At 46.8% G+C, this 20,771-nt stretch overlaps 1 protein-coding gene across 1 annotated transcript; it reads right to left on the bottom strand.

Annotated features, from left to right (window-relative positions):
• Nucleotides 1-11,904: 11,904 nt before the first annotated feature.
• LOC120669170 (putative 4-coumarate--CoA ligase-like 8) lies at nt 11,905-19,744 on the bottom strand. The gene is made up of 3 exons (XM_039948965.1): nt 19,321-19,744; nt 12,646-13,093; nt 11,905-12,327 (listed from the first exon to the last, which is right to left on the bottom strand). The coding sequence occupies exons 1-3, from the start codon at nt 19,742-19,744 to the stop codon at nt 12,144-12,146; spliced, it is 1,056 nt and encodes a 351-aa protein (XP_039804899.1). The 3' UTR covers nt 11,905-12,143.
• Nucleotides 19,745-20,771: the final 1,027 nt, after the last annotated feature.

Here is a 20,771-nt window from a genome sequence, read left to right as displayed (position 1 = left end):
AGTAGCCTGCAAGCTGAAGGTAATTCTTTATTTTACATGTTTGCAGACTGCAGTCATTGTTGTTGAGCAGTTTAAGCATTAGGCACATGCAGGACAGGTTGACATTCTTACTCCCAAGATGTGATATACAACAGTATCAACCCCCATGATTTAATTATCTAGCCTGAAAGCTTTTTTGATTTGGCATTTACTGGCGGATAATGTGGACCTTTATCCTTTGCATTCGCAGCTCGATATGGCAGCATCCCTCATGGATAATGATCTTTTCTGCTGATGCCTGCTTACTACACAGCAGTCTCAGTCCTGTAACAGATACTATGACGCTGTTGATTTGTCCCTGATGACCATTGTTGCTTCCTTCACGCCAATCACATGCATAGTTTTCGTCTATTGCTATAATAACAGGATCTACAATTTCCACTAGCTGGTCTGGAAACGCTTCCTGGCTCTAGCCCTGCAAGCTAAGGGATTGACGTCGAAAGGTTGTTGTGAGCCAAATACAGTTCTTCTAGACCAATCATGCGGGGCAACTCTTCGGAAATTGTTCTTGAGAGCATGTAATTCTGTTACTTTAGCAGTATCAAGCAACACATTGAGCTAAAGGTTGCAGGGATAACACTACCGAAGGAGTTTCCACTCAATCGAAGCTTGATCATGCTTAACTCTTTAGCAATTGCCAAGCATCAGGTGCAGTCCAGATGTTCCCAGAGATATACAAATGTACAACGTTTGCAAGACATCAAACTTCTGGTGGGAAAGGACAAATAATGCTCATCTGTTAAGGATGACAGGTTGAAAATATATTACACAAGCCAGCACCAGTTAGCTAATGTGAGCAGTACTTGTATCTCTTCTAGGTTGCTAATTGAAAAAGGCAGGTTCCCTGATAGTGATAGGTTATTGCTCGAAAACTAAAAAAAATTGTTTTCTAATTCCAGTGCTTGTAGGCCAGCTAGATTGCCAATATCAAATAGTATCTTACATTCATTGAGAGGCACAACAACTTGAAAGGATCGTGGCCCAAGAAGGGGGGTTTAAATTGTGACTTTTTCAAATTTCTATCGAGTCCTTAGCCTAAAGTAGTATTGCCCAATCTACAAAGGTTGATCCTATCAACTAGAGCACACTAGCATCACCATTCTAGGTAGGATAACACACTAACATGTTCATCTTCCTTAGAGTTGATCACACTAACAAATATGCCAACTAGTCAAGAGAAACAAACTAGCATGATAAAATCCTAGACAAAAGCAATCAAGCAAGAGTCTAAGCAAGAACAAGAGATATGAAACGCTAGTAAAGTAAAGGAGAGGGACACGAGACAACCGGATTTTTTCCCCGTGGTATCGAGGAGTTGACGCTCCCCCCTAATCCACGTTGGAGCACCCACTAAGTGTATCGCTCCTTGTATCACCAAGAAGCAAGTCTTCACTAAGAATGCTCTTTCTTCATCTCTGGAATGGCGAGCTTCACACCATGTACAATCACCTTCTCTTGGGGCTCCCACAATCTCCAAGAGCTCACCAAGAGACACCCGATCACCAAGATCGTCTAGGTGCCGTCAAACACCAAGAGTAACAAGCTCTCAAGGCTTCACTTGACCCTCACAAAGATGGCCCTAAGCACTAGCACACTTGCTACTCAAAGAATGGTTGATTTCTTTACTTTGGATCACTTGCAATCACTAGATCTTCATTCAATGGCTCCAAACACTTCTCTCTTCTTCTCTAGGGTGGCCTCAGGTATTCAATGCGTCAAAGGCAACATAAATGAGCTAGGGGGTCGACTTATATAGAGTGGAGAGGCACCCCTAGCCGTTGGGAACAACCAGCACAAAAGTCGCAGGCACCGGATAGATCGAAGACATAGCACCGGTGTATCCGGTCACACTGAATCCAAATAGTAGCCGTTGACATCTGAATCAGTGTACAGTCTGACAATATTGCACCGGTGCATGCTTTGGTGAGGCACCGGTGTATCCAGTGCTGAAGAATTTCCTATCCAAGCCACTGCAAAGCCTCTGAGTAATGCCTATGTGAATGCACCGGTGGTCCAAATATATAGCACCAGTGTATCCGGTGATGTAGGAACGGTTTGGACCCAATTACAAGAATAACTATGTGCGTAGACCGGTGCTGTTACAAGAAGCACCGGTGTATCTGGTGACACTTTGATTTCCATGACTTGATCGCTGCTGCACTGGCCGGATGCACCAGTGGCACTACACCGGTGTATCCGGTCGCCTCCAGATGGACCGGTGCTGAGCCACCGGTTTATCTGGTGCAACTGTCTTTGCTTGTTTTCAGCTGATTTGATTTGGAGTTGATTCTAACTTTGAGCTTTTATTATTCCAAGTGTTTTGTTGAGTTCTTTTGAGCTGTCTTGGACTGAATTGAGCAAGTGTGCATAGTTTCTAAGGCCAAATCGATTCGAGTCAAGCTACTAACTCAAGAACCCCTCTTAATAGTACGATCACTAACTTAAATCTATAAAACTCAAACTAAATCAAGTATCCTTCATCTCCTTGTGACACTTGAAACTAGAATGGTCCTTATCCTTGAAAATTTGAGTCCATGAATCGTTTGATCATAAATTTTGAGGGGTCTCCTTTCACATTTCATATGTGACATAACTCGCAAAGATTATTTCCTTCAAAACACACGTTAGTCGCACACGGTCGTCATTAATTAACGAAACTTACCGATTGCATCTACAAGCCTAGATGCGCTTCAATCTCCCCCTTTTTGGTGATTGATGACAACACAAAGTAGAGATAGCAAAATATGAAATTGAAAGCGCTACAACACATGCAAGATACGAGATAAGCAAGGAAACAAACAAGCATGCGATAGCTAAAATAAAGGCACATGTAGAGACATGTCAACACGAGAGCATACACAATATCCAAACGACATGTCTGATACATCAAAAGCCATGAAGATCCAAAACACGCCACAAATCCCCTGCTCCCCCTATCTATCTCCCCCTTTGGCAACAAAGCACCAAAAAGGAAGGCGAAGCTGAAGCTCTACTCCTGGGGTGGAGAAGACGGAGTCGACTGGCTGGGCGCGACGATGAAGCGGTCGGGGTCGTCGTCCGAGTCGCCGGAGGAGACGGTAGGCGAGACAGTCGAAGTCGTCGGAGGAGCCGAAGAGGGAGGTCAAGCTGAAGACGTGGCTGCCAGCGTGACAACACTGGTGGAATCCGTCCGAGGTGCCGACGAGACGGGAAGGGGGTCCGCTGAGGAAGGACGAACAACTGTCGGCCGGATCGGCTCGAACGTGAGAGTGGTAACTGGCAGAGACTGAGCAAACGGGTGCTGAAAGCTGTGAAGAAACTGCTACTGTGACTGAAAGAGGGCCCACTGCTCCTCGGTCATCCCAAACTGCTGCTGTCCTAGAGCTGGAGCTGGAGTGGCAAACACCCCGGTCTGAAGTAGTGGTGACATCGGGTACGAGGCCAAGGGTGTCTGCACGAACCCGCCGATCGGAGGAGGAGGGCCTGATGGGTCGAACTAGAGCTGCTGTGTAGTAGGAAGCTGAGGCTCTGGCAGACCCAAGTGGTGGTAGAGTGTCCCAAAATAGCCAGAGAAGAACGTGGACGACTGCTGCTACTGCTGGGACTGAAGAAGTAGCTGCTACCTCATGGCCTCCTGCTGCTGCATCAACTCCTAGAAGATAAGCATCTGAACCTCTGCCTAGCGTGCCTGCTCAGCTAGCAACCGGTTCTGAACCTCCCTCTGAGCGCGCTGCTCCTCTATAAGTACCTGGACGAGAGCTGCAAGTGAATCTGGCTGAGACACCTGGGCAGCTGTAACTGGTGGAGCAGGTGCTGGACCACGTGAGGTGCCGGCCTCGTCGTCGTGATCAGCTCGGGGGACGGAGATAGTCGGAGTGTAGTCCTCGTCGTCCTCCGAGTCATCTGTGTCAACAGTGAAGAACTCAGATAGTTGTGCCTCTGCCTCGTCCAAAGCGGCTTCCTCGGCAGCCCTCTCCTCATCTCGAACTCTGCCCTCGGCGATAGCACACTCGTCAAGAGTCCTCTATGACTGGCGCTGGCCCCTCGGGCCTAACCTACCGTCTCGAGGAGTAGGTGGTGTGTACTCCTTGAAGACGGACCTCGAGTGCTGCAGCTCGTCCATATAAGCATTCTCCCCAAGCTGAGCAAGGATCCAGCTGATCCAGTGCGCAAACGGCTGCTGACGGTGAGCTGCCATCCCGTCGTAGATCACCTCCTCTAGCTCACAGATAAAAAAATCAACAATATCAAACTGTTTGCCTGTCAAGATGTGAATCAGTAGCCACTGCTGCAGAGCTGTAATCCCCTCGTTGTACCCCAACCTATAGAGCAGACTCCGCCGTAGAGCTAGGTGAACAGTCTTGGCGAGTGGCGTGAGTCTGTCTGGTACCCTCGGTGTCCCTGGCAGAAAAGGCTGGATGAAACAGTCAGCTGGCCTCCTCATCTGGAGGTGAGTACGGCTGGTGAGGGCGACGGGGAGGGTCAATGTCACCGTAAGTCAGGTGGTGTAGAGAGTGGGGCTCGTCGGTGTGTGGCACTCCAAGTAAAGTGGCCAACATCTGGCGTGTCAGTGTGCAGTGCCTCTCCTGGAACATAAACTCGATGAACTGACGGTCCTCGTCAACAAACAGGGTGGCGTAGAAGATGCGGACCCACTCACGGACATATCTACCTCTCTCACTGACTAGCGCACACAGTCCAGGGTACGCCTCAAAGAGCGGGAGTATAGGGACTCCCCCTGCTGACACTCTGAGAGAACCCCAGTGTAGTCTCCTGTGCTCGCTGAACTTGACGCCCAACTGAAAGTAGGCGTAGTAGAACGCCATCTGGATCCGAGTGAAGAACTGGCGGTCAACGTGCTGCTCTCGCTGCGCTGGAAACCAGACCTGAGAAGTGACAAAATGAAAGCCGGATCTTATGCGACGGCATCCCTATGAGATCAATGATATCAACTCTGTAACTGTCCGAGGAACTGTCACGGCCGGGCTGATCCCCAGTCTGTGTGTCACCCTCTGTCTCTGTGTCACCCTCTGGCTGCTGCTCAGGCTGCTGCAGTGGTTGTGTGCGAGTCCCTCGCCTCTGAGCTGCACCCCCTCAGGTCTGTGGACCACCACGAGGAGGCAGTGCGGGTTGAGCTGTCTCTGTGGGGCGAGTACGCGCTGAGCGGCGTAGCTTCGGTGTACCCTGTGGTTCCCCCTACCTCTCTGCCTCTGGCTCTGACCCTCAGATCCTGAGTGACCTCTGTGGCTGATCGGCTGCATCTGCGGCTGCATGTGCTCGGTCCCACTTGCGTTCATCGCGAGACCTCTTCTTCTTCGGCTCAACAACTGCCTTGCCCTTGCCCTTCTTATCCCCTGCCATCTGCCATAGAGAATTTGATAGAAGATACTAGAATTAAGGCGAGAAGTAATATGACAATACTAGAGCAATATCTAGAGAAAAGAAGTCCTAAGCAAAGCAATGATTTGATTGAGCCTAAGCATGTGCTTCTAGGGGATGACATTGTGTCTCATGTGATTTTCAATGAGCCTATGCAAGAAAGATAGTGATAGGAGTGTTACAAGATGTGAAACAGTGAGAATGAACTCCTAGGAAAAAGATGTGCTCTAAAAGTGTAAGTGATACATGTGTGTGACCAAAAGTGTGTGCAAACAAATGTCACTGTGTGTGCACTCTAGGTAATAGATGTGCTCTAGTAACAAAAAGTGCACAAGTGTGAGCATGAAAAGGATCTAAGGCTAGATGAGTGAGCATGTATGTGTACATGTGTGCAAGGGATGATCTACAACAAGTACAACACATGCCAGAGGTTGAAAGTGCCATACCATTGCGAGTCACAAAGAAATCGGAGTGAAAACTCTGAAATTTTCCTTTGTGGCAAAATCTCGAACACCTGTCGTGCACTGCACGGGGTGGAGGAGAGAGTGGTGGAGGGCTCGAGCTCTGGGCTCCTCCTAGTGCGTGCGCGGGTAGAGGATGCCCTGGCAGCGACGAGAAGCGGCGGTAGCAGCCCTAGGGTTTTGGCGGCGCGGTGGCTGCTAGGGCGGCGCGAGCTCGGAGCGGCGATGCTGCGCAGCCAAGGCGGCAATGTGGAGCGGCGGCGGAGGTGTAGTGGTGCGGCGGCGGAGCGGAGACGCGGTGGAGGTGCACGGCGGCGCTGGGGAACGGCGGCGAGCGGCGGTCTAGACGAACGGGAGGCGGCGCGTGGGTGGAAGAGATGGAGTAGAACATGACTGACAGGCGGGCCCCGTGGGGGATTAAGTGAAACTGAACGCGCAGGCCCGCAAACCCTAAGGCACCGTAAGCACCGGTGGGTCGAGAAAGGGGGCAACGGTGCAAGTTTGACTGGATTTGAAATGATTTGAATCGAGTCAACATGGAGGGGCATCGGAAGCACCGGTCAAGGAGGCACCGGTGTATCCGGTGGGCTTCGGTGCATGCTCCGGAATTGTGTACAAAGGCGATGTTTTCTCAAGGATTGACCAGAGAGTGTCAATGGTTAGACCGCTGGCCCACCACCGGTTCATTCGGTTGCCTTCGGATGCACCGGTGGTGTGTCTACGGTTAAACCGGTGATACAGAAAAACGTTTGCTGAATTAAAAGCTCTACTTGTGGTCCAAATTCTTAAGAACCAAAGCCATAAACACTTAAATTGGACCATTTTCGAGAGACATCTTCACCCCTCAAACACTCATACTTAATAGATGCTAGCAAGCTTTTATATAACATATGCAAATTAAGAACCAAGCGAGGATAAACACAAAATCCAAGAAATGTATTTGCCATACGGCCTATGAACTTAGAGATTAAGACTTTAAGTTCGCTAGGACATGGCTCAATAGGCATGAAAGCGCAACATTGATCTTATCACTCTTATGGAGTTGATATATCATATATGGCATGAATATCATTCTCGAAGTGTGATTTGCTCCCTTGTGATGCTACTAGCGTGATGCAATGCCAATGCAAAGCGGGAATTTAAACATGAATGCACGCTATATGACAAGAAGAATGCATTGCATAAATTTAAATCTACCTTGTCAAGTTTGAACCCTCGGCAAGCTTCTTCATGATGAACCTTTCTACATGCCATGAGCGAAACAAGGAACCACCGGCTCATGCAAGACCCATGTTCATCACTATCTTGATAAGGTTAGACAAGCCCCTAGTATGTACATATGATATGCATCTATATGACAAGGCAATTACATGATGTTAGAAGTATCTAGCACGTTAAGCTCACTTCGCAACCTACAAAAGGTGCTCTCATCTAGAGGTTTTGTGAAGATATCCGCCAATTGATCTTCGGAACGAACACCACAAAGTGTGATATCATTCCTTGCCACGTGATCTCTTAGAAACTAATGGTGAATATCTATGTGCTTTGTGCGAGAGTGTTGAACCGGATTATTAGCAATTTTTACGGCACTCTCATTATCACAAAGGAGCGGGATCCTATCTAATACCACACCAAATTATGGATCAAAGCAATGTAAAAATGAATATCTTCCAAAGGGGGAGCAACTTTGATTCAAAAGGAGGAGAAAAGAAGAAGAAAATAGGGAGAAACAAAAGGGGATGATGGATTTAGGGGGAGGCCAAGTCATCATTGGATGATGGTAAGCATCCAAGCAAGTCTAAGTGTTTTTCAATTGGTTTCAATTGGTATCAGAGCCGGGACTCACACCTCTCACAAAGGAAGCCAATTCCATTGGCAATTTATGTTTACCGGCTCACTTGATCGGTTAGGCTTCACCGCCTAGTGAGTTAGCTCTTTAGGAAGGGATGGATTCTCTAGGACCTCCTCCACGTTTCAATGGCACGGGCTTCCAACGATGGAAGATTTTAATGCAATACCACCTCCAAGCAAAGGGCCTAAATGTTTGGAGGGTAACGAGTGAAGGAACTAAAAGCAATAGTCAACAAGAGAAACAATATGATGCCACTGCAAAATGCGCTATTTTAAACTCTCTTGGTGAGAATGTTTTCAACCGTGTGTTTGCTTGTGAAAATGCTAAGGATTTATGGAAAACTATTAGTGTGAAGGAACTAAAGATGTTGCAAATGAAAAATATCATGTTCTCATTGATAAACTTAATAGCTTCAAGCAACTTGATCATGAAAATGCCGAAACAATGTACTCACGGTTGAATATTCTTATGAATGAGATTAATTCTTTAGATGTGAAAAATTTTGATGATTTGGAGCTCATTCGCAAGATCCTTCACTCACTACGAGGGACGGAGTATGATTTGGTGATCACAATTCTTTATGAGAAAGAAATCAACATATTAACACCAAATCAAGTCCTCAACAAGGTGATCGCCCATGAGCTACGCCATGACATCAAGCCAAGAGCGCCACCTTCTTCACCAACACATAGTGCACTTGGATGCAAGTAAGTCAAGAAGTTGAAGAAGATGGCCATCAAGGGTAGCTCAATTGAAGAGGAAGAAGAGGAGGTATGCCAAAGCTCCTCAAATGATGAAAAAGAACCAATGGACCCCAATCTCTACATGCAAGTCAAGAAGATGAACAAATGCTTGCAAGAAATCAACTCAATGGGGTATATGGTCTTCCTCAAAGATGGGCCTCATCACCAACAAATGAAGGTTGAGAGGAGATTCAAGAAGAAGAAAGAAAAGAAGGAGAAAAAGCCTCAACATGAGTCATTTGCCATTTTTGGTGAATGTGTTAGTGGTGGTGAAGAATCAAGCGTAAGCTCAAGTGATGAATCAAACAAGAAATTTACCACCCACACTAACATAGGATTATCATCCAACACTTGCCTTATGGCCAAAGTTATGGAGAGCGATGTAAGTGATGATGACTCCGATTCTTCTTCATATGAAGAACTTCTTGAACTAGTTCATGAGCACCAAAAAATAATCAAGAAGCAATTAAATGAAATTGAAAATCTTAATGCTCTTAATGATCTTAATGCTATTTTTGCTACAAATTATGAAAATTTGTTATGCAAATTCAAATTGCTTATCGAAGAGCATGAAGAGCTCAAGTTAAAAATTGAGAGCATTAATAACACTAACCATGCTTCAACTCCTTGCTTTGATAAACGTAACCCTTGCAATGAGAAATGCTTTGAGGATGTTGTTGTAGAATCTTGTGATGATCTCATTGCTAAGAAAAATAATGAACTCAAGCAAGAAGTACAAAAGCTCATGAAGGACTTGGCTAGACTAAAAGGCAAGGGCATAGATAGCAATGTTCAACCTTCTCAAGATAACCGTGAAGACGTGGTGAAGAAGCTTGAGAAGGGGTCCACCGTGACTTGCTCAAAGTGTCATCATAAAGGCCATAAGTCCAACAAGTGTCCTCAACTAAGGAAGAAGCTTTCGGATGAGAAGAACAAGAAGAAGCTCACAATCAAGAGTTCTCTCATCTACACCAAGCCCAACCGGAAGAACGAGCAAAAGCACCACCTACATGATCAAGAAGAAGGAAAATGGCAAGGTGGTTGCTCACAAGGTTGGGAAGCAAGAAAGGAGTTGGAATTACTCCATTTGGGTGCCCAAGAATGTCATCACCAATATGAAGGGACCTCAAATGGTGTGGGTTCCAAAGGAGACTTAAAGCCCAAGAACGGCTTCGGGAGATTTGGAGGCTTAGCTAACAAGATGATGCGAAGGTTCAAGATAAAGAAGCTATGCTCACAACTTGGACATTTGGTGCCCAAGTCCCCCATAAGGTAATGGTAGCTAGATTTCAATTCAAGCATCATGTAGCTCCATTACCCTTGCTAGGTTGTTTGCATTGCATCACCTAGTGTTATATTTGGTGGGTTGCTTGTGTCATGATTCTAACCCATAAGCAACCTATATGGTTTAATAAGTGTGTAAAAAGCTACACAAAGTTACCCTTCATGGTACATGGACTTCATGAGGTATGTGTTTCATTTGTGTACCATGAACACAAGCTATAGGGTAAACTTCCCATTGTTGTCAAAGACAATGTGCATACATTAAATTGGTGTTTCAAACACTAAATGCACACATTTAGGGGGAGTTCATCCTATGGTTTGTGATTTTGAGACTAACATGTTTTCAAGCTCATCTTTTGTAGTCTCATAGTGAGCCATGATCTATTGAACAAAACTTCTATATCCAAGTTCATAGGCCATGTGCTCATGCATGTGCTCACCTTGGTGTACCAAGTGATTCTCCACCTCAAAGACTTTCAATTGGTATTCAATTTCAATTGATATCATGACAAGTCACTTTCAAATTGGTACATGCAAGGTAACTACAATCCCCCCGAAGGTATGCATGGTCTATAACCCCTTCAATTAGTATCTTTGTCAATTCTTTGTTTTTTTATAGAGCTATCTCCGTGCATGATATGATCTAAGCTTTCTCATTTAAATGTCTAGTTGTGCACATGATTTTCACATTATCATTTTGTGCACACACTTTGTGGAAAGCTTAGCTCATGTCATGCTAGTTTCGTAATTTTGTGATCCACCTTAGTAATCACTCAATTGGTATTTTCATTGATATCATACATTTGGATCATAATTCATGGAACTAACTCCCTAGGCTACTAACTTTTCCCTTTGAGCTATTTTGGTGTGCCAAGCCTTTTTAGGTGATTTGATTCCAAAGGGGGAGAATTTTGGATCAAAGCAAGGTAAAAATGAATATCTTCCAAAGGGGGAGCAACTTTGATTCAAAAGGAGGAGAAAAGAAGAAAAAAATAGGGAGAAACAAAGGGGGATGATGGATTTAGGGGGAGGCCAAGTCATCATTGAATGATGGTAAGCATCCAAGCAAGTGTAAGTGTTTTTCAATTGTTTTCACAACTGAAGCTGGGATACAAGATTGGAGATAGGATTTGCAGCTCACCACCAAGTATGTTGTACTGGGGCCTGGAGGCTGAGGACACAAAGGTGGGTGCAGTTTGTGAAGAAAGTGATGAATTCCCTATCCTGAGCACTTCTTGCTTCGAGCATGTTGCCTTCGAAGTTAAAGGTATTTGGGCTAAGTTTTCCTAGGGAGTAGAGCATGACTGTGTTGGCTAGTTAAGATGGAATTCCTCTTACAAATTTGTTAAAGGCAAGGGGGTGATATATCTGAGCATGGGTAGGCCAGCCCTGTGTTAGAGGGTAGTTTCCCATGTATCTTGTTCTCAGTTACTGCAAGCTCCATAAGATCATACGTGAAGTGGTGAGCAGATCCTCAGGGCTGGTGCCTGAGGTGTGGTTTCCTGCCGCTATGAACGACTCGACTTCAACGATTCTACACAACTCCTCAGGGATGTTGCCCCCAGACGGTTGATGCTGAGGTTGATTCCCTAAAAGAGATTGGCAAGTGACTGTGGGATCGCCCCTGTGAGGAGGTTTTTCTGCCACAACACACCCTGGAGGTTTGAAAGCTCTCCAAGCCTATTGGGGATTCCTCCCATGAGCTGGTTCATGCCAAGCCTGATGCTCACAAGTTTGCTGCAGTTCCTCAGGCCAGCTAAGATCTCACCCTGGAGTGGATTGTTTGAGAGGTGAAGACATCACAACCGGTATATGTGGCTGACAGTTGCAGGATTTGACCTTGCAGCATTTTTTCTCTAAGGTTGAGGCTTGTCAAGAATGTCGAGTTGCCAATGGAAGCGGGTATGATGCCTAAAAGGATGCAGAACTGAGGTCAATTCCTGAGACCCTACACGTGCCTGTGGCTGCATACTATTACTAACCCTGGACCATGACACAGTTTAGTAATTCCGTTTCAGGATGACAGCATGCTCGATTGCTGGCCTAGGATTGCCTTCAGTTCCTGCAAGGCATCCTGATCAATCTCGTTGCAGATGCCTGATTGAACAAAGTTGAGCTGGTAGGAGCCCATGAAGCAACACAAGAGGAAAACTCAGAATGCAAGCCATGGAGAAAGACAAATTGTGTACGTATACATGTTATATCGTAAGTTAAATTTCAAGTGGTAGACAGATCTTCGTACACCACGAATGCAAGTCACCTTTATTCATCATCATCCTTGGAAAGTTATTATGAAGGCCCTTAGTAAACCTCCATCAGTTTGGGGCTGCTGTTGGCCCAGCTTGCAGCTCTGCTCCTCCATGCATTTGGCATGTCGTTGTACACAGGAACGACTTGAGCTGTGCCCTAAGGATCTTGCCGGAAGGTGACCGGGGGATGCAGTCGACGAACACCACTCTTTCTCACCTTCTTGTACGGCGCCACTTTGCTCTGAACGAAGGAGATGGCGTCCTGCGCCTGCGGCTGGTTGCTCCCTGGTTTCCTCACCACGCAAGCCATCGGGATCTCGCCGGCCTCCTCGTCGGGATACCTGTGGGGCCGTGCCAAACCATCAGCCACGCATGTGAAGTCATGTCACTTAGTCACAGGTGTACAAGGTACTATGTCTCCCAAAAAGAATATAATTTCGTAGAAATATAGTAACATTTATATTCCAAAGAGATGTGATATGAAAATATTCTGTATTGAATTTAATTATAATTTTTTTATTATGAATAACATTAATAATTAATAATATATATTTTTGGTCAAGTTAAGATAGATTGATTTGAAGCAAAATTAGAATTGTTGTGTTCTTTCCTGTACGGAGGGAGCAAGAAGAATCAAGTGATAGTGTACGCCGACTTACGGCGCAACAGCGGCGTCGCGGATATCTGGGTGGGCGGCGAGGACGTCCTCAAGCTCGGCCGGCGCGACCTGGTAGGCCTTGTACTTGATAAGCTCCTTGATCCGGTCCACCACGTGGACAAGGCCGTGGGAGTCGACGTAGCAGAGGTCGCCGGTGCGCAGCCACCGGCGGCCGCCGTCGTCCGTGACCAGAGCCGCGGCCGTGGCCTCCTCGCGGCGCAGGTAGCCCTGCATCACGCTTGGCCCCCGGATCCACAGCTCGCCGACGCGGTTCGGCGGGAGGGACTCGCCGGACTCCACGTCCACGACCCTCGCCTCCGTGCTCGGAACAAGGCGCCCGATGGAGATCGACGTCGGCGGCTCGTTGGAGGACTCGACGCCGCCGTCGCCGTTGCCGTGCAGCGACGGCGAGAGGTCGCACATCGGCACATGGTGATGCTCCCCGTCGTCTCAGTTAGCCCGTAGATCTGCACGCACGCAAACAACATTGTTAAGCCTGGCATCAATTTCCTGCATGATGCTTACGAGTCCGATGCCCAATTATTACCAATTTCTTCATTTGCAGTTAGTGCCCTCTTACATCTTGTGTAGTTTTTTTTGTTTACCTAATATATAGTATACCACTTGTTACGCGCTGATAATCTTGTAAAAACTGACAATTGTTTAGTACTATCCATAAACAGATTATGTTTGCTGGTAATTAACAATAGCTAGGTACGAATGATAACGCAGTAGAAAGGCAAACACAACATTACATACCCACACTCATCCCCATAAATATACCCAATACTGTTTTTACGCTCACCCGGACGGAAGCTAAGACAACTGCCGGTCGACCCAACCCACTCGGTCCCGTGGAAGCTGTTGACGACCAAAATTTGCACCAACCGATCTGATCGGTCTGACTGAGCGGTCTGACAAGCCGAGGCACTGTGGCCTGTCCAGCAGGGACCGACCGGTTTGACCGGTCTAGGAGGAGTCCGAGTCGAATAAGGATTTTTGTAGATCTAGATCTGTAATAGGGATTCCTTACGGGATAAGTCCACCCCACCCTATAAATATAAAGGGTCACGGCCGATTGAGAAGATCCAATTGAACAAAATCAATACAAACTCGACTTTTTATCTCTTTACCTATTCTCCAAACCCTAGCTTTTCCAACCTCCATCTGTTGTTCTTCCTTCGTCTCCACGACGTCTGAAGGTGTTCTAGGTGGCATGCCGATCCTAAAACAACCCTACGTGCGCTTGCCCTGACGGGGTCCCTCCCGGGCTAGCGTTCATCGGCCGTCCCCGATTTCACCCCGGCGACCGGTCCCTTAGATCGGTCTGACCGCTCCTCGCAGGAGGAGCTGCATCAAGCTCTTCCTCGCGCCGCACGATCTAGTGCGTTCGTGTGTTGATCCGTAAAAGACGTCAACATACTTTTTGGCGACTCCGCTGGGGAAGAAAGATCTTGGTTAGCAAAACCGATCTAATCTACCCCGAAGAAGATGGGATCTACTACCGAAATCGACCCGGACAACATCATCCCTTCGACGTACGAGCATCTTCCAGAGGAAGTTCGTCTGCTGCTGGTGGAGCGCATGAAGAAGCGCGATGAAGAAGATCTACTAGCGGCACTTGCGAGCATCAAGGTCGATCGACGAGGCAAAGTCACCAAGATCAAGGAAATCGACTTCGCTTCTGCCTCCACAGATGCATCTACTGAGGTAACACTTGCTGCAACTGCTCCACCTTCTTGTGTTACTATGGAACAAATTCAGAAATTGCTAGCTGAGCGTGATGTTTATTGGGTTAATTGGCTTAGCTCTAAGGAAAGAGAATCGGCTGGTAAGAAACCAGAAACAACCGATGAACATCCATCTATTTCTACTTCTGAATTTTATGTTTCTCAACCATCGACAGCATTTCCTACAAGTCAACCTCAATATGTGATGCCGATGAATTATTTCAGTAGTCAAACTGTGACACCCACGTACATTGATCCCATTATGAGTATTCCTGGTTCGGCCAACATTAGCCGAACAAACGAAATTATTTCATATACACCACCAGAACTCCCCAGGAACTCAGTGCCACACATCGGTCCTATCTCCGACGAGATGTTCGACCAATATGTGCAGCGTTGGCAAAACCGGTAGAGACCGGTCAGACCGGTATACCAGTCCGGTCAGACCGGCTCCTCCCCACCGGTCCGACCGGTCCATCCGGTCAATTTGTTACAAACCAGCGTGAGGTATCTACATCCACACAGCCAAATTCTTCAAATAATTTTGATAAAGTTCTTGCTGATTATAAGAATGATTTGACTAATTTGCTTAAAGAAAGTTTTGGAGGGGATGTTAGAAGTAAAATCTGCATACCCTGCTGGTTTTAGGTTGCCTGAATTTGTTAAGTTCAATGGGGAAGATACTAGGAGTACTTTTGAACGTATTAGTCAGTATCTCGCCCAATTAGGAGAAGCTGGTTCAATAAACAAGTTGAAAGTGCGTTTGTTTTCTTTATCTTTAACTTGAACCGCTTTCTCTTGGTTTTCTTCTTTGGCGCCTAATTCTATTGGTTCATGGGAACAATTAGAGCAGAAGTTCCATGAGCACTTTTTCTGTGAGCATGATGAGCTTAAATTGTCTCACTTGACATCGGTTAGACAATCACGTGATGAATCTGTCAATGATTATATAAGACGATTCTGTGATACAAAAAACCGATGCTTCAGTGTGAATATCGCAGAAAAGGATTTAGCTGATTTGGCTTTTAATGGCTTGCGCTCTCATATCAAAGAAAGACTAGACGGCTATGATTTCTTTACTGTTACTCAGGTGCATCAGAGAGCTTTGGTTATAGAAAGCCGAAGCAAAGAGTCTCAAGAATCCCATAGGCATCATCGTTCTAGTGTGCATGCTTTAGATTGCAATTCAGATTGTTTGGACGATGAGTCTAAAGATGTATATGCTGCTGAGTTTGTTTGGCCATCTCAAGCCAAACCATTTACTTGTTCTGCTCTTAAGCTGATTCATAAAAATCGGCAAGATGAAAAATTTACTTTTGATGTATCCAGGTGCGAGAGAATATTTGATGAGTTATATAGGATTGGATACGTCAAGATGTCACATACTCTACCGCCGCTTGAAGAGTTGAAGCGGCGAGCATATTACAAATTTCATAATACTTTTTCACATGCTACTAATGATTGCAATATGTTGCGTAGGCAAATTCAATCGGCCATTAATGAAGGACAAACGGTTATTCCTAATATGCAGATTGATCAGAATCCTTTCCCGGTGCATATGTTGGAATTGAATAATCCCAAATTGCTAATTCGGCCGAATCAACGAAGGGAAAAAAAATGTAATCATTGGTGATGAAACACCTGAAAGAAGCTGACACAGAGGACCCCTCAAGCCACAAAAACACTTGGGGGGCAAGACAAGAAGAAGAAGGCCGACAACAAGTCGACCGGTCTGACCGGCCACAGCGGCGGTCTGACCGGTTCGACCGGTCTAACCGGTCATGAGGCCGGTCTGACCGGTGCGCCTAGTAAATCTGGGAATTCCCCGAGAAGCAAGATAAGGCCGAGTTTTAAGGAACTTTTGGCCAAGTATGAGAAGGAGGGGATTGCTCAGAGATAGAAAAGGCGACCAAGCGAAGTCATGGATACGTGATCACCGTCAGGACATCAAGAACAATCGAGTCAAGGTAATTATGCTTCGTCTAGTGGACCGATTGTTCCATAGTATTGCTAGTATCCTTACTTTTATACACCGATGGATTATATTAGGATGCATATGCAGTCATATTATATTCAATATCCTCCTATGTATCCAAACCATGCAAGAAGACTGATTGTTGCTAGCAATAATCTGGTCCAACAAGATGTTGACTGTAGCAAGGAAAATGAGAAGAGCAAGGAGCAAGACTCAAAATATTTAAAGCCGTGGTGGTGTCCCTCAGGTTTGTCTCATACTCAGAATCGAAGGCTGCAACGTATGCGCAAGAAGGAGGCAATGGAGCAACAGGTGGAGGCCGTGCCAAAGACGTCAACAACAATGAAGATGGTGTGGCGGCCCAAACAAGTTGTTTCAACATCGACTTGATTAGAGCAAGTTATGGCCGATGGTTATTTATCGCCCTTAGCACAAAAATTGGCCGATGTAACGATAATCATCGCCCTTAGACAATTTTGGCTCAGAAGAATGTTTTTTGGGCAAGCAAGCTTTACCAAAAAACAGGGGGGCATATGTTGACAGCCAAAATTGGCACCAACTGGTCTGAGCGGTCTGACTGAGCGGTCTGACCGGTCGAGGCACTGTGGCCTGTCCGGCAGAGACCGACCGGTCTGACCGGTAGGTCCGACCGGTCTAGGAGGAGTCCGAGTCAAATAAGGATTTTTGTAGATCTAGATCTGTAATAGGGATTCCTTTCGGGATAAGTCCACCCCACCCTATAAATATAAAGCGTCATGGCCGATTGAGAAGATCCAATCGAACAAAATCAATACAAACTCTACTTTTTATCTCTTTATCTTTTCCCCAAACCCTAGCTTTTCCAACCTCCATCTGCTGTTCTTCCTTCGTCTCCGCGACGTCTGAAGGCGTTCTAGGTGGCCTGCCGATCCTAGAACAACCCTACGTGCGCCTGCCCTGACGGGGTCCCTCCCAGGCTAGCATTCGTTGGCCGTCGCCGATTTCACCCCGACGACCGGTCTGACAGGTCCCTTAGACCGGTCTGACCGCTCTTCGCAGGAGGAGCTGCATCGAGCTCTTCCTCGCATCGCACGATCTAGTGCGTTCGTGTGTTGATCCGTAAAAGGCGTCAACAGAAGCGTAGAGCCAATTCACATGGTGGGTCCCACGTGCACGTCTTATCTCCTCCAGTCAGTCTTCCATCCTCATCCAGGGGCACGCAGGCAAAACCTTCTTCTCCTCCATTCTCCCGTTCTCCGTTTCTTTTTCCTCTTGCTCTCTCTTCTCCCCAAGCTTACGGAGGATGCAGGTGCGAGCCCACATCAAGCGAGGAGGTGAAGATCTCCCGACGGATCATGGAAGGAGGAACAGACACTTTGGATACATTTTTACACTATCGGAACAAAGATGTTCCCGCATTCCGAAACGGGAACGCCATTCTCGGAACATGGAACGCGGGGGCGTTCCCATTCCACGGTGACTATGGGTGCGGTGGCTAGACTCTGCGGCGGGCGAAGCATGGACCAAAGCAGCTGCGGACGGCGCTCTGCTAGTCCGGCACGCCGGCGAGCGCAGCGGCGGCTAGCTATTTTTTCCTTTTGTTTTTTGTTGTATTTTTTTATAAAGTTACACATAAAACTTTTGTTGTTTCATGAATTTGATGTTCATATTTTCTTTGAAATTTTTTGTTATGTTTTTTTAGTCTGATCCTATTTTCTACGTCTAGATTTTTTGTTTCATCCTTTTATTTGAAGTTTTTCTCTGAAATTTGTTCCTAATTTGTTGTTCTCCATATTTATCAAAAAAAATATCCTGGAATTGTTTTTTTGTTTATTTTTTTTAAAAAAAATTCTATGCAAATTTTTTCTGTTTGAATAAATTTGTCTAAATAACTTACAACACTGTTTTTTGTGTTAAAAAAGTTTTGGATATAATATTATATCTGTCTATTTTTTGATATTATGAACTGGGGAAAGGGGCTGCTAATGGAAGACGTTCTCTGAAATTGACCGTATGCAAAATCCTCCATAAATATACTTAGAAATGTACAGCCTATGGACGCCTACAAAACATTGAGCTTACGTATCTTGAGACTGCCCCCGTGTCACTCTCCCTAGCGACACGGGGTGACCCCTTTGCGCCGCCGTCCCCCCACCCAAGGCCGCTGCCACTGTCGGCAATCGTCTGGGCAGTGTTGGCGGCCCGCGGCGGAGCCAAAGTTAGCTCAACTTGCCCTCTTCCCCTCCCCTTTCTCCTCTCCCGCCTCCCTCCCACGGACCCCTAAACCTAGGTCATTCTTGATGCTGCACCGCCGGTTGATGGGGTTGGATCCAGCCGCCTCCCTGCTGGATTTGTGGTGGTTTGCGATGCTTCCCCTTGCGTCGTGGCTGCCTTTCTAGGGGCTCCTTGGGCGGAACCCATCTGCCGCCGCCACCACGCCTATCCCTGTCACATAGGGGCGTCGGCCGCCTCACCCTTTGCCTCCCAACCCCTGGTGGGTCGTGGGCACGACCTGGATGTGCTGCTACCTCCTTGGCAGGTGCTCCCAGTCGTGGGCACTGGTAGCTGGTTGTGCGCCACCCGTAGCCTGGCCGGAGGTGCGAAAACGCACCTTCCCCAGCCCTGTGGTCTCTTACCCCCCTTTGTCGCCTGGTGGGAAGGAGACGGGACTTGCGGGCGCTATGGCGGTCGTGCGCTCGAGGGCATGGCTAGAGTGCCCTACCCATGCCTACTGTATGCACCCTCTACAGTGATGGAAAGCTAGCCGGCGGGCAGTCCTGTTTGCGTTGTGGTAGCATTCTTCGGCTCCGTGGTGGTGCTCGGGCGCCAAGTGGTATATCTTCGGCTCTAGGGTGGGTGCGGGGTGAAGGCAAAAGTCTTGGCCCTGCTTGCGGACCGATGATAGTGACACCCTCAGACACCATTTACCTTCTTGAAGACATCATTCTCTCCCCGTCTTTCCTCCTTTCCGGTGAGGCTTCCTGGTGAAAACTTTGATCATGTTGGTCGGATGCTGACTGCGCCTGTGGTGCCACCCCCTCCATGGAGGCTTTATCCTGGAAGCTCTGCTGGTTGTTGTTGGGATTGTTGGCGATGTCCGGCCCCTCCATGGAGGCTTTATCCTGGAAGTGGAGCGAGCTGGGCACGAGGAGGAGGGCGACGTGGCCGCGGCGGAGGCCCAGCGCGGAGAGTGCGGCGGCTGCCTTGAGGGAGAGCGTGCGCAGGTCCGGGAAGGAGAGGGTGGAGCCGGTGGACGCGTCGACGAAGGCCGGGCGGTCAGGAGGAAACGTCAGCAGGCGCGGGAAGCGGTAGTCGGGGAACGAGGCGGCGTCGGCCGTGGCGAGTGGAGGGTGGCGGCTGCTGTAGGTGCCGGTGGCGGCACAGTAGCCGGCGGTGAGGTGCGCCTCCGTGTCCATGGCCGTGTGGGATGGTTTGCATGAAGGCGCCATCTTCTGCGTTCTTCTCTGGCTATTGGCCAGGGAATAGTAGACAGTTTGGAAGGGCTGCTTCTTCCAAAACGGCTTCAATAATGAAGTTAAAGCGGGTGAAAAAAATGGTTTCAACAGATACTTCTTTTTTTTTGAAAGGAGATAACTCAGATTTTCTTGAAAGACAATAAAAGGTTCGGTACAGACGGCTTCAACAGGTACTTTGTTTGGTATATTCTTCTTTTTATATGTATGTGTTGGAGAAAAAGTTGGATTGCCAACCTTCTCTGTAATTTGTCAGCTCTGTAATCTCTCTCAATAGTCAATACCCCTGAATCAAAACCATTTATTTGGATAGCAATGTTTTGCCAGAGGGATCAAATGGAATGCTCCAAATGGGGAAAACTGTTAGAAGTAGGAGAGGGAATGGAATGGAATGAATGGATTGATTCTCTGTTGTATTCTGATGAACAGTACAATATATATACAAAGCCAATGGGTAGGTGTCCCTTGGCCAAAGGGTGTCTTGTGACTCTCAAGAGGTGTCTATTTGTTGCCTATGGTACAATCATCATTAGCAGTTGCTAATGAAGGGATTATCTTTAATTGATCAATATTAATTAATTCTAATTAATCCTAACACTCCCCCTTGATCAATTTGATCTTGTGTAGTCATTGTTGTTTGTTCATCAGCAATCAATTTTTTTCTTCTTGTCGTCTTGTGATCAGTTGATCTTCTCATGAACTTGTAATCAATCATTAAACTCCTTGAAAATCCTATGGGAAAAATCAGGAGATGCGATATAACATATAACTCCCCCAAAAACCTTTTAGGAAAAATGTGAGGAGAATTTTTGGAAAACCTTGTGGGAAAAACCAAAGTAATACCGGTATACTAGACAAAACTTTTTAAAACCCAGTGGGAAAAATAAGGAGAAACACCATAATATACAATTACCAATGTTAGTAGACCCTTGAGATAAACCCAAAGTCTTAGTCTAATAACACCTTGACC

This window comes from Panicum virgatum, chromosome 4N (genome assembly GCF_016808335.1).
Source record: "Panicum virgatum strain AP13 chromosome 4N, P.virgatum_v5, whole genome shotgun sequence".
In the NCBI taxonomy this organism is placed as follows: domain Eukaryota; kingdom Viridiplantae; phylum Streptophyta; class Magnoliopsida; order Poales; family Poaceae; genus Panicum; species Panicum virgatum.
This window is presented reverse-complemented; position numbering and strand designations above follow the sequence as displayed.